This window comes from Geotrypetes seraphini, chromosome 8 (genome assembly GCF_902459505.1).
Source record: "Geotrypetes seraphini chromosome 8, aGeoSer1.1, whole genome shotgun sequence".
NCBI lineage: Eukaryota > Metazoa > Chordata > Amphibia > Gymnophiona > Dermophiidae > Geotrypetes > Geotrypetes seraphini.
The window spans coordinates 73340220-73354081 of record NC_047091.1 but is presented as its reverse complement, the minus strand read 5'-3'; the positions used below and the strand labels follow the sequence as shown (position 1 = coordinate 73354081).

At 42.9% G+C, this 13862-nt stretch overlaps 1 protein-coding gene across 2 annotated transcripts in view; it reads left to right on the top strand.

Annotated features, from left to right (window-relative positions):
- PYGM (glycogen phosphorylase, muscle associated) overlaps nt 1-13658 on the top strand; it is a 67292-nt gene extending 53634 nt beyond the window's left edge. The window contains exons 10-20 of one of the 2 annotated variants that reach the window (XM_033955265.1): nt 6220-6366; nt 6751-6914; nt 7095-7209; nt 7393-7494; nt 7610-7757; nt 11003-11061; nt 11163-11304; nt 11862-12069; nt 12321-12455; nt 12547-12613; nt 12777-13658. In XM_033955265.1, coding sequence (XP_033811156.1) covers nt 6220-6366; nt 6751-6914; nt 7095-7209; nt 7393-7494; nt 7610-7757; nt 11003-11061; nt 11163-11304; nt 11862-12069; nt 12321-12455; nt 12547-12613; nt 12777-12929 — 1440 coding nt within the window. In that variant the 3' untranslated portion in view covers nt 12930-13658. Of the gene's footprint in view, nt 1-6219; nt 6367-6750; nt 6915-7094; nt 7210-7392; nt 7495-7609; nt 7758-11002; nt 11062-11162; nt 11305-11861; nt 12070-12317; nt 12456-12546; nt 12614-12776 lie in introns of both variants that reach the window. The other variant, XM_033955264.1, reaches the window with a different exon arrangement.
- The last annotated feature ends 204 nt before the right edge of the window (nt 13659-13862 follow it).

The window sequence follows — 13862 nt, the reverse complement described above, 5'->3', positions numbered from 1 at the left end:
ATATACTACCAGATCGACAAACTTAAAAGTGACAAATCCCCTGGACGGATGGAATTCACCCGAGAGTCTTAAAAGAATTGAAGGTTGAAATCGGAGAGTTATTGCAAAAACTTGCCAACCTAAAAATTAGAACTGGACAGATACCGGACGACTGGAAGATAGCGAATGTCACACCAATTTTCAAAAAAGGATCGAGAGGAGAACCAGGCAACTACAGACCTGTGAGCCTTATGTCTGTTCCTGGAAAGATGGTTGAAGTACTGATTAAAGATAGAAAAGTCCGGCACTTGGATACACACGACCTGATGAAAGCCAGTCAACATGGTTTCAGGAAAGGGAAATCATGTTTAACGAATTTACTTCAATTTTTTGAGACCGTGAACAAACAAATTGATAGTGGAGAACCGGTGGACATAATATACTTAAGACTTCCAGAAAGCATTTGACAAAGTTCCACATGAAAGACTTCTCAGGAAACTACAAAGCCATGGAATAGAGGGGGATATACAAAGATGGATAGGCAAATGGCTGGAGAACAGAAAATAGAGAGTGGGCATAAATGGGAAGTTCTCTAACTGGGAGAAAGTGACTAGTGGTGTACCCCAGGACTCGGTACTTGGGCCGATCTTATTTAATATTTATATCAATGACCTAGAAGAAGGAACATCCAGTGAGATCATCAAGTTTGCAGATGACACAAAGCTATGCCGGGCAATCAGATCACAGAAGAATAGCGAGGAACTCCAGAGCGACTTGTGTCAGTTAGAGAAATGGGCAGAGAAATGGCAGATGAAGTTTAATGTGGAGAAATGCAAAGTAATGCATTTAGGCAGTAAGAATAAGGAATACGAGTATAGAATGTCAGGTGTAACTCTAGGTAAGAGCGAACAAGAAAAGGACCTGGGTGTACTGATAGATAGGACCCTGAAACCGTCAGCACAATAGGTAGCGGCGGCAAAGAAAGCAAATAGAATGTTGGGCATGATAAAGAAGGGAATCACGAGTAGATTGGAGAGGGTCATAATGCCACTTTATAGAGCAATGGTCAGACCCCACTTGGAATACTGCGTCCAATATTGGTCTCCCAACCTAAAGAAGGATATAAAACTGCTGGAGAGGGTGCAGAGATGAGCAACGAAACTAATAAAAGGTATGGAGAAACTGGAATACGAGGATCGACTTAAGAGACTGGGATTGTTCTCCCTTGAGAAAAGAAGACTGCGAGGGAATATAATCGAGACCTTCAAAATACTGAAAGGAATCGACAAAATAGAGCAGAAAAAATTATTTACATTGTCCAATTTGACACAGACAAGAGGACACAGTATGAAGCTAAGGGGCGACAAGTTCAGGACAAATATCAGGAAGTTCTGCTTCACACAGAGAGTGGTTGACACCTGAAATGCTCTCCCAGAGGAGGTTATTGCGGAATTGACCATCCTAGGATTCAAAAGCAAACTAAATGCACATCTCTTTACAAGAGGCAAAGAAGGATATGGGTGACTAAAAATTACACCAGGTGTACACCTGGCAGGGCCTCTGCATGTGCGGATCGCCGGACTTGATGGACCGAAGGTCGGATCCGGAGATGGCGCTTCTTATATTCTTAGATCAGATATGGAATACTTTTAAGAGTATCGGTATAGAAGACTTACCGTAATACCATTATTAAAAAAAGCTTTCTTCTAAAAATTGTGCACAGGACATATATGCCCTTCATCTCTTTTTGTTTCTCTTCCAAATAATACTCTTATCATGGTTAACTGAATTTATTAATAGACTGCTAGTTGAAGGTTCTTTTCTGCAAAATATGGGTATTATTGTCATTAAACCTATAACAAAATAGCAATCTTTCTCAACCATCTTATTTTAGACCGGTAGCCAACATTCGTCTGTTGACTAAATTACTATAGTCTCTGGTAAATAAGTAGCTATCAGAATACATAGAACAATTCTCTTGTTTACATCCAACTCAATTTAGGTTTCAACCTAAACATAGCACTGAATACTTATTGTTGATGTTAACATCAAGAGTAAAATATTTGTTGAGTTTGGGTTATCAATCTATATTACTACAATTTGATATTAGTGCAGTGTTTGATTCAGTAGATCATTCGCTATTAATAAATAGATTAAGTGATTTGGGTTTGTATGGCTCAGTTATTAAATGGTTTAAAGAATTTGATATAAATTGAAGCTATTGTGTGATCAAGGATGGTGTTTTCTCTAAAAGTTGGACCCTTCCTTGACATATAAGGATCAAATCTCAAATTTATGGAAGAAAACTATGTATGTAATTAGACAGTTGAGATTGAAGAAATCTTATTTTTTTGAATATCATTTTGCATTGGTGGTTCAGATGTTAATATTATCACAACTCGATTATTGTAATTTGTATTTGAACTTAAACTCGGTATATATATATATAAAAAAAATTGCAGCCGATTCAAAATACTGCAGCGAGATTGATATATGGTCTGAAGAGATAAAGATAGTGTTTCTGTATTTTATAAGAAACTTCATCGTTTGCCTATAGAGAAACTTCTGTATTTTATAAGAAACTTCATTGTTTGCCTATTTGCCTTTTACTAAGCTGCGTTAGGGCATTAACGTGGGGAATAATACATTTTTATTGTAGTTTCCCCCTTTTAGAGGTATATATTTTAAACATCAATTTAATTCTTTTACATATGCTGCTATTGTTATTTGTAATGATTTACCTATACAAATAAGGACAGAAGTTATTGGAAATTTCATACACTGCTGAAAACATTTTTATATGATAGATTATTAAAGTTAGTACTTTTAGTTAAAGAATTGTAAGTACATCTTTTTATCCAAGGAATTGCATTTTCCCATAGAATTATGATGTCGTCTTTTTGATGTAAATCACTTTGAACTAAATGGTATTAGACCGATTCAGAAATCTTGGATTAGATTAGATTAATTTCTTGCTTTATTTGGAGATCCAAATCACCTAGAATTAGCATGACCAAACTGACCCTAGATACATCGCAAGGAGGCCTTAAGGTCCCTGATATTAGGCTGTATAATGTAGCAATTCTCATGCACTGGATTCATGAGGGTATACACAGAACAAGAGCATTTTTCTCACAAGGTTGGGAGGAAGGTTGGAGCCTCCTGTTCAAATTTATCAATATGTTACATACATATGAAAACGCTCATAAATACTGAGAGAGGTTTCATTTTTATTCCTACTGAGGAGAGTTTGGAGGTGATGGAGACAAAATAAGGGATCATTCATGAAGGATCACCCTACCTGCTGATGGAAAATGCAGTGGAACCTTGGTTTATGAGCATAATTCGTTCCAGAAGCATGCTTGTAAACCAAAATACTCGTATATCAAAGCGAGTTTCCCCATAGGAACTAAGGGAAACTCGCTTGATATGTTCCCCCCCCCCCCCCCCCGAGAACCGGCGTCGCTGCCCCCCTGAACAACTTCAAACTTACCCCCCCGTCTGGCACCGGCACACAGCCCACAGGACGCGCCGGTGCCGCTTGAAGAAGTTCCTGCCTCTGCTGGGCCTTGAGCATGCATCTGCACATGCTCAAGGCCATCTAGTTCTCCCTCTCGCCGAGATTCTTGAATCTCCAAGAATCTCAGTGAAAGGAAGAACTAGATGGCCTTGAGCATGCGCAGATGCATGCTCAAGGCCCAGCAGAGACAGGAACTTCTTCATGCGGCACCGGCACGTCCTGTGGGCTGCGTGCTGGTGCCAGACAGGGGGTAAGTTTGAAGTTGTTCAGGGCGGGGGGTGCCGGTTCACGCGGGGGGCCTGTGTGAGTGGAGGGGGAGTGATGCCGGTTATCGGGTGGGGGGGGGTGCTCACAAATCGAGTCAACACTCGGTGTGTGAGACAAGATTTGCCAGAATGTTTTGCTCGTCTTGCAAAACACTCGCAAACCGGGTTACTCGCAAACCGAGGTTTGACTGTAATTCAAATTTCTTGCCAGGATGGGGGCACTTTCTACACTTCCCCCTCCATATTCGCGGTTTCCGTATCTACGGTTTCGATTATTCACGATTTTCTGCCCAAAAAAATCATTTTCATTTTTCGGGCTATTTTAAGCCCTGTGAGCCCCCCTTTAAGCCTTACATGGTGGTCTAGCGGGTTTTCGGGCAGGAGCGATCTTCCCACGTCCTGCCCCGTGCAGATCGCTCACAAGAAATGGCTGCCTTGAGCTCCCGTCGTGGACAATCTGTTTTCTGGGACACTGGCTCCTCTAAAAAAGTTGTCCCACTGGTACAAAACGTTGAAACACTCTAATAATTTGCTTGGGATTAATAATCTGTGAGAAATTTATAGCAGAGAGATCTTGGGCAGAGTATTTCAGAAAAGCAATTCCTGAAACTTTTTAATACATTTTAGATTTTCGAAATCAGCTAATCTGCAAGAAACTGTATAGGTACCATATCACCAGACAGAAGGGGGCTCAAATGGGGTCTATGGGATAACGATTTATGTGTTAAATGCAAGCACATGCCGGGCACCTCTATATACACTCATTTCTTCAATGTCACACCTTGACTATTTGGTGGCAGGTGTTGCCCATGATTAAACATGCTAGAGAACATCCAGTATGCAGTGACATTGGGTTCTCATGCCCCATGGAAGGTACAGGTTGTATCTTTTCCACAAAACAGATTCATTTATAATATATTAATACTGATTTTAAAAAATGATATTGTCCTACTGTGTTTTGAAAGACTTTCCACCCACACAACCGTGTCTAGTGAGATTGAGAGAATTGGCTAAATTTGAGACACAGGCATATCGCGATTCAGCACTCCCTGATAAATATCACGTGGCATTGTGGGACAAAGTGTTGGAACTACACACACTTTCAGGGTGATAAGCCAGAGAGACACACATTGGTTTAGGTAGCCTGGTCCGGAAGCAGGGAGAAGGGGGATGGGTGCGACACAGGGTGCAAGAGAGAGAGGGAGGTGTGCAAGTATGTGATAGGTGATGTAGAGTAATTAAGGGGAGCCTATGTTATTGTATGATGCAGGTAGGTGAAAATATAAAATGGTGGGAGGATGAAGGTGCCTTAACCTATTCTACAAGGTTAATATTCTTCTTTTAATCTTTTCCTTGAAATGTCTTGGTTAAAATGTTGGCTTGTTCTTTACTATGGTTTTCTGTAAACTATAGGTGTGATTTGATGCCTATATTTTTTGTCATATGTGTGATGAAGCCTTGTATATATCCAACCACTGCCAGTAAAGGATATTAAAAAAAAAGGCAGAGCTGAAAAACTATAGATGATCCCTTATACAAAAACTCGCAGGTAGAGGTGAATAACTCACTGGTCAAGACTCATGTTCCTTTATACTGGAAAGAATGCTATCGAGGTAAGAATCTAATTTTCCCATAGACCACAGGGCATTTAAAAGTAGGCTTAGAGAGGGCCTTTGGGTGGTGAGGGAGGGTAAGAGGGGAGTCGGGGTAGCTGACCCAGCCCAGTGGGACCCACTCTAAAGGGGCTTGGGTGGGGGGGAGATTCGGTTTCAGCTGAAGGATGACTAACTCAGATGTTGGGCTGGTTTCAGTGCTGAAACTGAAATTCAGTTAGCTTCTGATTTATACACAGTCTTTGACTTACCACCTCCTCTGGGAAGTTATTCCATGAAGAAATATTTCCTTAGATCACTCGAGTCTAGACCCATTTTACTTTATTTATACACCACTTATACCTAAGCGGTTTACATTTAAGTAATTGATTATTTCTCCCTATCTGTCCCGGTGGGCTCACAATCTGACTAATGTACCTGGGGCAGTGGAGCATTAAGTGACTTGCTCATGGTCACAAAGATCAGTGCTGGACTTGAACCTCCAAGTGCAAACTCAGGGTGCTTAGGCTGTAGCGATAACCACTAGGCCACTCCTCCATTTGCATCCTATGCCCCTTCATTTCAGAGCTTCCTTTAGATTAGAGACCCACCTCCTATGCATTTATATCAGAAAGGTATTTAAATGTTTTTATCTCCCCCTTGCACATCTTTTTTCTATTTAACATATTTTAGATTTTTGAGTCTTGACTCTATATGGTTTGATGACCTGAGGGCCTGTAGAGCCTTCCCTTCCATATACTTCCACTCTAGACTTGAATCTGTGCGGGGTGAGAGAGGAGTGTTGATATCTCTCTTGGATTTGGGAATTAGGTTTAATGTTCTTGTTTTGCTCTCTCCACAGGCCTGGGATGTCACAGTTAAGACATGTGCCTACACCAATCACACAGTATTGCCCGAGGCATTGGAGCGCTGGCCTGTTCATTTGCTGGAGAACCTGCTCCCCCGGCATCTGCAGATTATCTACGAGATCAATCAGCGCCACATGGATGTGAGTGGGGAGAAGGAGGGGAAGAGCTAGGATTCACATGGTGAATGTGGAGGGCATTGTGCCAGAGGTGGTGCAAAAGAGGTGAGAAGGCCAGGGTTGGGTATTAGGCAGAAGACAGTCTGGAGAGGTTGGAAGCACTTGTGTTTTGTTGGTGGAGGAAGTTGTGGCTAAGAGGTGTAGGTGTGCTGAGATTGGGTCAGGAAGGGAAGGAGCTTGATATGAAAGTCAAGACAGAGATGAATAGAGCCAGGAATTGGTTTGATACATGAAAGTGAGTGAATGATAGGTTAGTAATGGATTGGAGATAGACCTTGAGGGTTAGCACATTAGTGAAAAGAGGATCACCTCAGCCTGCTTACCTCACTTCATGCCCTTTCCTCTCAGAGAGTGGCTGCCAAGTATCCGGGGGATTTTGACCGCATGCGTCGGATGTCACTGGTGGAGGAAGGAGACATGAAGCGCATTAATATGGCTCACCTTTGTATCGTGGGTTCACATGCTGTCAATGGCGTCGCTTGGATCCATTCCGAGATCCTCAAGAAGAGCGTGTGAGTGGCCCCCGTCCCTCCCTTTTTCTCTGGAGTGTGTCATGCACTTCCCTCGTCCTGCTGCAAGTAGCACCCTACCCCTTCCTACTTATACTGTTTCACCCCACCCCCCCATTGCTGAGTTTTGGCACTGATATCTCTGTTCTCATTTTCTTTGATGTAATTGTCTTCTCTATGTAGGTTCAAAGATTTCTATGAGCTGGAACCCCACAAGTTCCAGAATAAGACAAACGGAATCACCCCCCGTCGCTGGCTGGTGCTGTGCAACCCTGGACTAGCTGAGGTCATTGCTGAGGTAAGCAAGCACCAGACTTTGGTTCTTTCTCCCTAATATTTCTCTCCAGCTGCCAGGTCATTCTTTGGTGTGTTGGGATACTGCCACTGAAAGGTATAGTTCATGGTGGGACATTGAGGAGTTTGGAGTGGGTTGCTATCATGGTATATTTTTTATTAATTTCCTTTTTTACCTGTATACTAGAGAATCGGAGACGATTATATCACTAACTTGGACCATCTGAAGAAGCTTTTGGCTTTTGTAGATGATGAGGCCTTTATCCGGGATGTTGCCAAAGTCAAACAGGTGGGAATAAGGTTTTTGGGATAGGGTGTGGTATGAAATGACTAAGGATTTGTATCAGAGAAGATGATGGGGCTTTGATGTTCTTTTCTTTCTTCTTCCCCACCCCATCCTCTAGGAAAACAAGTTAAAGTTTGCTGTGTATCTGGAGAAAGAATACAAGGTAAAGATCAATCCCAACTCGATGTTTGACATACAGGTGAAGAGGATTCATGAATACAAGAGACAGCTGCTGAACTGCTTGCACATGATCACTTTATACAACCGTGAGTGTTTTGGGAGGGGGAATCTTTATAACCATATTGAGAGAGTGGAAGATGGGTTTAGGGATGGGGAAGGCTGCTTTCCCATCTTATTGCTCCATACAATATAATAATTGGTGTTCCCCCACATCGGCTCTCTTTTAGCCTGCCAACTCACCTGCATAACACTGACTCACCACATTCTTGCCATGGTGGCTGCCACCTTCAAAATAGCACCATTAAGGGGTTCAAGCTGCCTTATAAGAGAACCCCCCCTCCCTCCCCACACCTCTTCAGTCGTAGTCCTGCAAAACTGTGGCTAGGGCTCATCAGCACTATTATATGAAGAAGGCTCTAGAATCGGTGGGCAACCATGCTTCTTGAGGACCACAAACCAGTCTAGGGGAAAACACCCTCCAGGGATTCAAGACAAAGTTAGACAAATTTCTGCTGAACCAGAACATATGCAGGTAGGGCTAGTCTCAGGGCGCTGGTCTTTGACCAGAGGGCTGCTGCGTGAGTGGACTGCTGGGCACAATGGACCACTGGTCTGACCCAGCAGCGGCAATTCTTATGTTCTTAACCAGTCTAGTTTTCAAGATTTCCACAATGATTATGCATGAGATCTTATTTGCATACAATGCAAGTACACTTCTCCCTCCGAATCTGCAGCTTCAGCATCTGCGGATTCAGTTATTCGTGATTTTTTTTTTTTTTTGGGGGGGGGGGGGGTGAGTTTAATTTTTGGGCTATTTTTAAGCCTTACCTGGTAGTCTAGCAGGCTTTTGGGGTAGGAACGATCTTTCTACGCTCCTGCCCCATGTAGATCATTCATAGGAAATGGCTCTGTACCTAACCCCCGTGGATACGGAGGGAGAAGTGTAGTACATACAAATCAAGTTCATGGACTTCAGTTTTGACTGTTTTGATTTTATTTTCAATTCTTTTTAGTTTATGATATATTTTAATCTCACTTATTGTTTTACCACTTATTTTGTTTTATTTTATCATTCAAATTTCATTTAAATTTCCCCAGAATTCTATTGCTTCAACGGTTCTCCCTCTGCATCTATTCTTATCTCCCCTCTTTTTTCAACCTTTCAAAGTCCTTTAGATCATTGTAATCTTATTAGAATGTTTATTTTCTTATTTTTCTCATCTATTCTCTTTTATTTCTTCATTACTCTACTAATTGTCATTTTTCCAGGTACTTTAGTTAGATTGTGAGCCTTCGGGACAGTAAGGGAATTTCTAAGTGCCTATTTTACTTATAATTTTAATGCACCCTATTGTCTATTTTTCTGTAAACCGCTTAGAATCCTAACGGAGTTTAGCGGTATATAAGAAATAAATAACATTACATTACATTACATATTCACTGTAGAAATTGTGAAAGCCCAACTGGGTTGTGGCCCTTGGACAGTGGTTGTCTATCCCTACTCTAGAACAGTGGTTCCCAACCCTGTCCTTGAGGACTACCAGGCCAGTCGGGTTTTTGGGAGAGCCCTGATGAATATGCATGAGAGAGATTTGCATATAATGGAGGAGACAGGCATGAAAATCTGCTCCATGCATATTCATTAGAGCTATCCCAAAAACCCGATTGGCCTAGTGGTCCTCCAGGACAGGGTTGGGAACCACTGCTCTAGAATATCAATACACCTACTTGAAAACAAGTCAGATTACTTAAACATTCCTGCATTGACTGTTGCAGGTGTCTGAATAATTGGAACTGTGTGCTGTGGCTTTCTTCAGTTTCCCTCTTTGTACCTAAAGAAAGCCACAGAATGATGGCTGAAACAACAGTTCTACTAAGACATAAGACCCAGATAACTGCAACAATAATGACGACAGCCATGGAAGCCTAAAGAAACATCTGTACATATAATTTCCGTGCTAAGAGAATATCTGGTCTCAGACACATGCTTAAACCATTATAGAGTATAGAATAAGTGACCACAGATTTAAAATAGAAATTAAACGGAACCTGCAAGAAACCACACTGTGCAAAATATAAAATTAGCAGGTTTAAATTCTAAAAATCAACATATCGCCAAGTTGAAAACTTCTAATCACATTGGTTTCGGTCTCTAGTTTCTGCTGTTCTCCGTTTTCTCTTAACTCTCCTTCCAGGTTCTCCAGTCTGTATTTCTTCTCTCCCCATCTTGGACATCGATCTCTGCTTCTCAGCATGCTTTCATTTTATTTTCTCTGTATCCCAAAAAAATTTCACTCCTCCTCCTTACCATCCACTTCTCATTCCCTCTTTTTACTGCATCTACCTACAGCTTTTCATCTTTTTCCTAATCCTAGACACCATTCTCCATCTCCATTTTCCTCAGCTTTTCATTAACTTCCTCCTCCTATATGTCCAGCATCTTTTTCCCTCTGTCCAAAATCTCTCTCTCTCTCTCTCTCTCTCTCTCTCTCTCTCAATACAGTGGGAAAAAACCTGGAGCTGTTATAATGCCTTCTCACTTCAATTCAGACTGTGTCCAGCCAGCCCGACATAGCACCACGTTTCGCTATTACAGCATCTTCAGGAATTCAAACTGTGGCAGGTTTTTAACTTCTACAACATAATTACTTAAATTATTACAGGATCCATTTCCTCTACTAAACATATACCTATCATCATTAATCCAGCAAAATTAATACCATAAGTAATTATGTTGTAGAAGTTGAAAACCTGCCACAGTTTCAATTCCTGAAGATGCTTATAATAGCGAAACGTGGTGCTATGTCTGAATTGGTGGCCAGACTTGCACAGTTTGTGTCCTGAATATTGAGATTTTGTGTAGATGGGCTGGGGAGGGCCTTGATGGGAACTCCAGTAACCTGAAATATGAGGATGTTGCTGGGCAGACTTTACGGTATGTATTCCTCAAATGAGATGATTGGATTGGCTGAAGTGAGTTTCGACAGCAGCTCCAATACTTGGAACCTAAAGACTGTACTGGGTGGATCATTCAGGTCTTTAGCTGCTGTCATTTACTATGTTATGTCCAGTTAAACCAGGATTATCTATTTGTATGTTCAGTAATTCTGTTCTTTGGGGAATTTTTCCCCAAACCATATAACTTTTTGAAGATTTTTGGAAGAAGAGTAAGTATATGCATTTGAAAAAAAGGGGTAGAGTTAGTGATTTCTCTTCCCCCCCCATTTGCTTTAAGTATGCAGGGAGGGATGCCACCAAGGGCAGTGATAGGATCTGATGGTTTTTGTTTTTGTTTTTAAATCCTTATCTCCCCTTCCCCCCTCCGAAAAAGGCATTAAGCGTGACCCCAACAAACATTTTGTACCTCGTACGGTGATGATTGGAGGAAAGGTAAGGATGAAGGGAAGGACTGGGATTAGAAGAGGGGTACTCTCATTTAACACATGACCTCTAACCTCCTGATTCTGTTCTCTCTGCCCTCAACTCTTCAGGCCGCCCCAGGGTACCACACAGCCAAAATGATCATCAGACTAGTGACAGCTATAGGGGATGTGGTGAATAACGACCCAGTGGTGGGTGACCGGCTGAAGGTCATTTTCCTAGAGAACTATCGTGTGTCCCTGGCTGAGAAAGGTAAGTGAGTCTGACTCTTCCTCTGCTCCAGATGAGCACAGAGTAGACTTAGGGCAGGGGTAGGGAACTCTGGTCCTCGAGAGCTGTATTCCAGTCGGGTTTTCAGGATTTCCCCAATGAATATGCATGAGATCTATGTGCATGTTCTGCTTTCAATGCATATTCATTGGGAAATCCTGAAAACCCGACTGGAATATGGCTCTCAAGGACCAGAGTTCCCTACCTCTGACTTAGGGTCTGTCTTTTGCAGTTTTTTTGTTTGTCTGTTAGGCTCTTGCTGAGGATACATCATAGCTACTTCATATCACAGTGGTCTGGTGCTCATCAGGAAACTATCCCATTTTGGCTCCTTTTCATTGCTGTTTGGAATCTCTAGTGCTTGTCCTTCCCTATACCACAACTCTCTCCAGTTTTCATTATGGAACCATCTGTTGCCACCTGTTTTACTCTTTCCCAGAGCCTGCTTTGACTTAACCTCCACTGCTTCAACTCCCATTTGCTATGTATCGCCTCCCTTCTTGGTGCGCTGTGTCACTTTTCCTATCCCTCCCTCATAGTGGTACCGGCTGCAGACCTCTCAGAGCAGATTTCCACAGCTGGTACTGAAGCCTCAGGCACTGGTAACATGAAGTTTATGCTGAATGGGGCCTTGACCATTGGCACTATGGATGGAGCCAACGTAGAAATGGCAGAAGAAGCAGGTGAAGATAACCTTTTCATCTTTGGCATGCGGGTGGAGGATGTGGACGAGATGGACAAGAAGGGGTGAGTATTTTTCAGGAAGGGTAGGGGAGCAGAAAAGGGACTGCTTGCACACATGGGGGGGGGGGGGGGAGAGAAGAGGGTATTGGCTGTGGGTTAGGTAAATTTCACTCCATTAGTATACAAGAAACCAAATCTATCCATCCGGTTCCACCTCTTAAATTTCTACATGTCCACACCATAAGTCATCTGCCTGTCCTTTCTCCTCGCTGTCTTCACGCTTGATCTCGCTCTTCTCTCCTTGTCTCCAGCAGCTATAATGCTAAGGATTACTATGACCGTATCCCTGAGCTCCGGCATGTGATTGATCAACTCAATGGTGGCTTCTTCTCTCCTAAGCAGCCTGATCTGTTCAAGGACATTGTCAACTTACTGATGCATCATGACAGGTGATTGGGGAGGGGACTGTGCAGAGGGGGAGGGGAGTAAAGTGTGCCCAGAACATCTCCCATGCTTACTGTTGTCATCTCCTGGTTTCAGATTCAAAGTATTCGCAGACTATGAGGAGTATATGAAGTGTCAGGATAAAGTCAGTGCCCTCTACAAGGTAAAACGGCTGTCTTTAGGGAAACTGATATAAGGGGATACGGTGCTGGGGGAAAGCATATGCAAGTAGAGGGTGGAAGGGCAAAGCCAGAGGGGAAGATGCACAGCCCTGCTGTCCAGATTTCTTTCCCACTACATCTGACCTCTTTTCTCTGTGCCCTCAGAACACCAAAGAGTGGACGAAGAAAGTGATCAAGAACATCGCTGGCTCGGGGAAATTCTCCAGTGACCGCACGATTGCTCAGTATGCCCGAGAGATCTGGGGTGTGGAACCAAGCACCCACAAAATTCCCCCTCCCAGTGAACCCCTGCAGTAAAAGGGAAGCACAACCTTGCAGCAGATTTGGACCTCCACCGGCATGGCTGTCTATACCCCACCCTCTCTAGGAGAGAGCCTGCTATCCTTCCCCCCCCCCCCAAAAAAAAAAAAATCTGGCCTTTTATAGAAATTCTCTTCTCTCTTTTATTTATTTCTTGGTATGATGGACAATGCACTGTAAAAAGGGGAGTGAGAGAATCGATGCTTCCCAAAGGTTATCCTGACTCCCCCTTCCCCTTCCCACCCCTCCAAGCCCTTTTATGTGGCCTCTTTTTTGTTATTCTTGTTTTGGTTCTGGGCGTTCTTGTCTCATACAAGTATTTGCCATGAAAGGGGGTGTCACGATGCCCAATTGTTCATGTGCAGCCAAAGAAGTGAGGGGTGGGGGGCTGCAGCCTGCATGTAGCACCTAAAATTAAAGTTGGTGTTCCACTCGGTGGGCAGAGTCCTCCTTTTGAGCAGCACATTTTCCTGATGCCCCTGTTCTTCAGGAACCCTGCTCCTGCTTCCTAAAGTGGCTGGAGATTTGGGGGAGCAGAAAGGGGCCGGCAATAGTCTAAATTTGTAGCATTTAACTGGGTGTTGAGGGAATGCGGTATGGAGGGAAATTTGCTTCATGGAAGGAGACGTTATATCTCCCTTGTCCTGTCCTTTAACCCCTACCTTTCTCATTCAGCTGCTACAATTTCCTGAACAGTATTTAAGAAATAAAATACCACAAGCTGAACTCTGTGCTGAGTTGATGTGTAGTGTGTGAGTCGGGGAGGGCTGGTTTTCTGGGTGGCCTATGTCTGGGAGAAGCAGGTATGGGTAGATATTCTTGACAGAGCTGTGTGTGTAGCTGACAAATCTTTAGGGGGTGGGACTTCAGGAGGTTGGGAGATGTCTATATGAATGTGAGTAGCTGGGCTGGGCTACATGAGCAAACCTT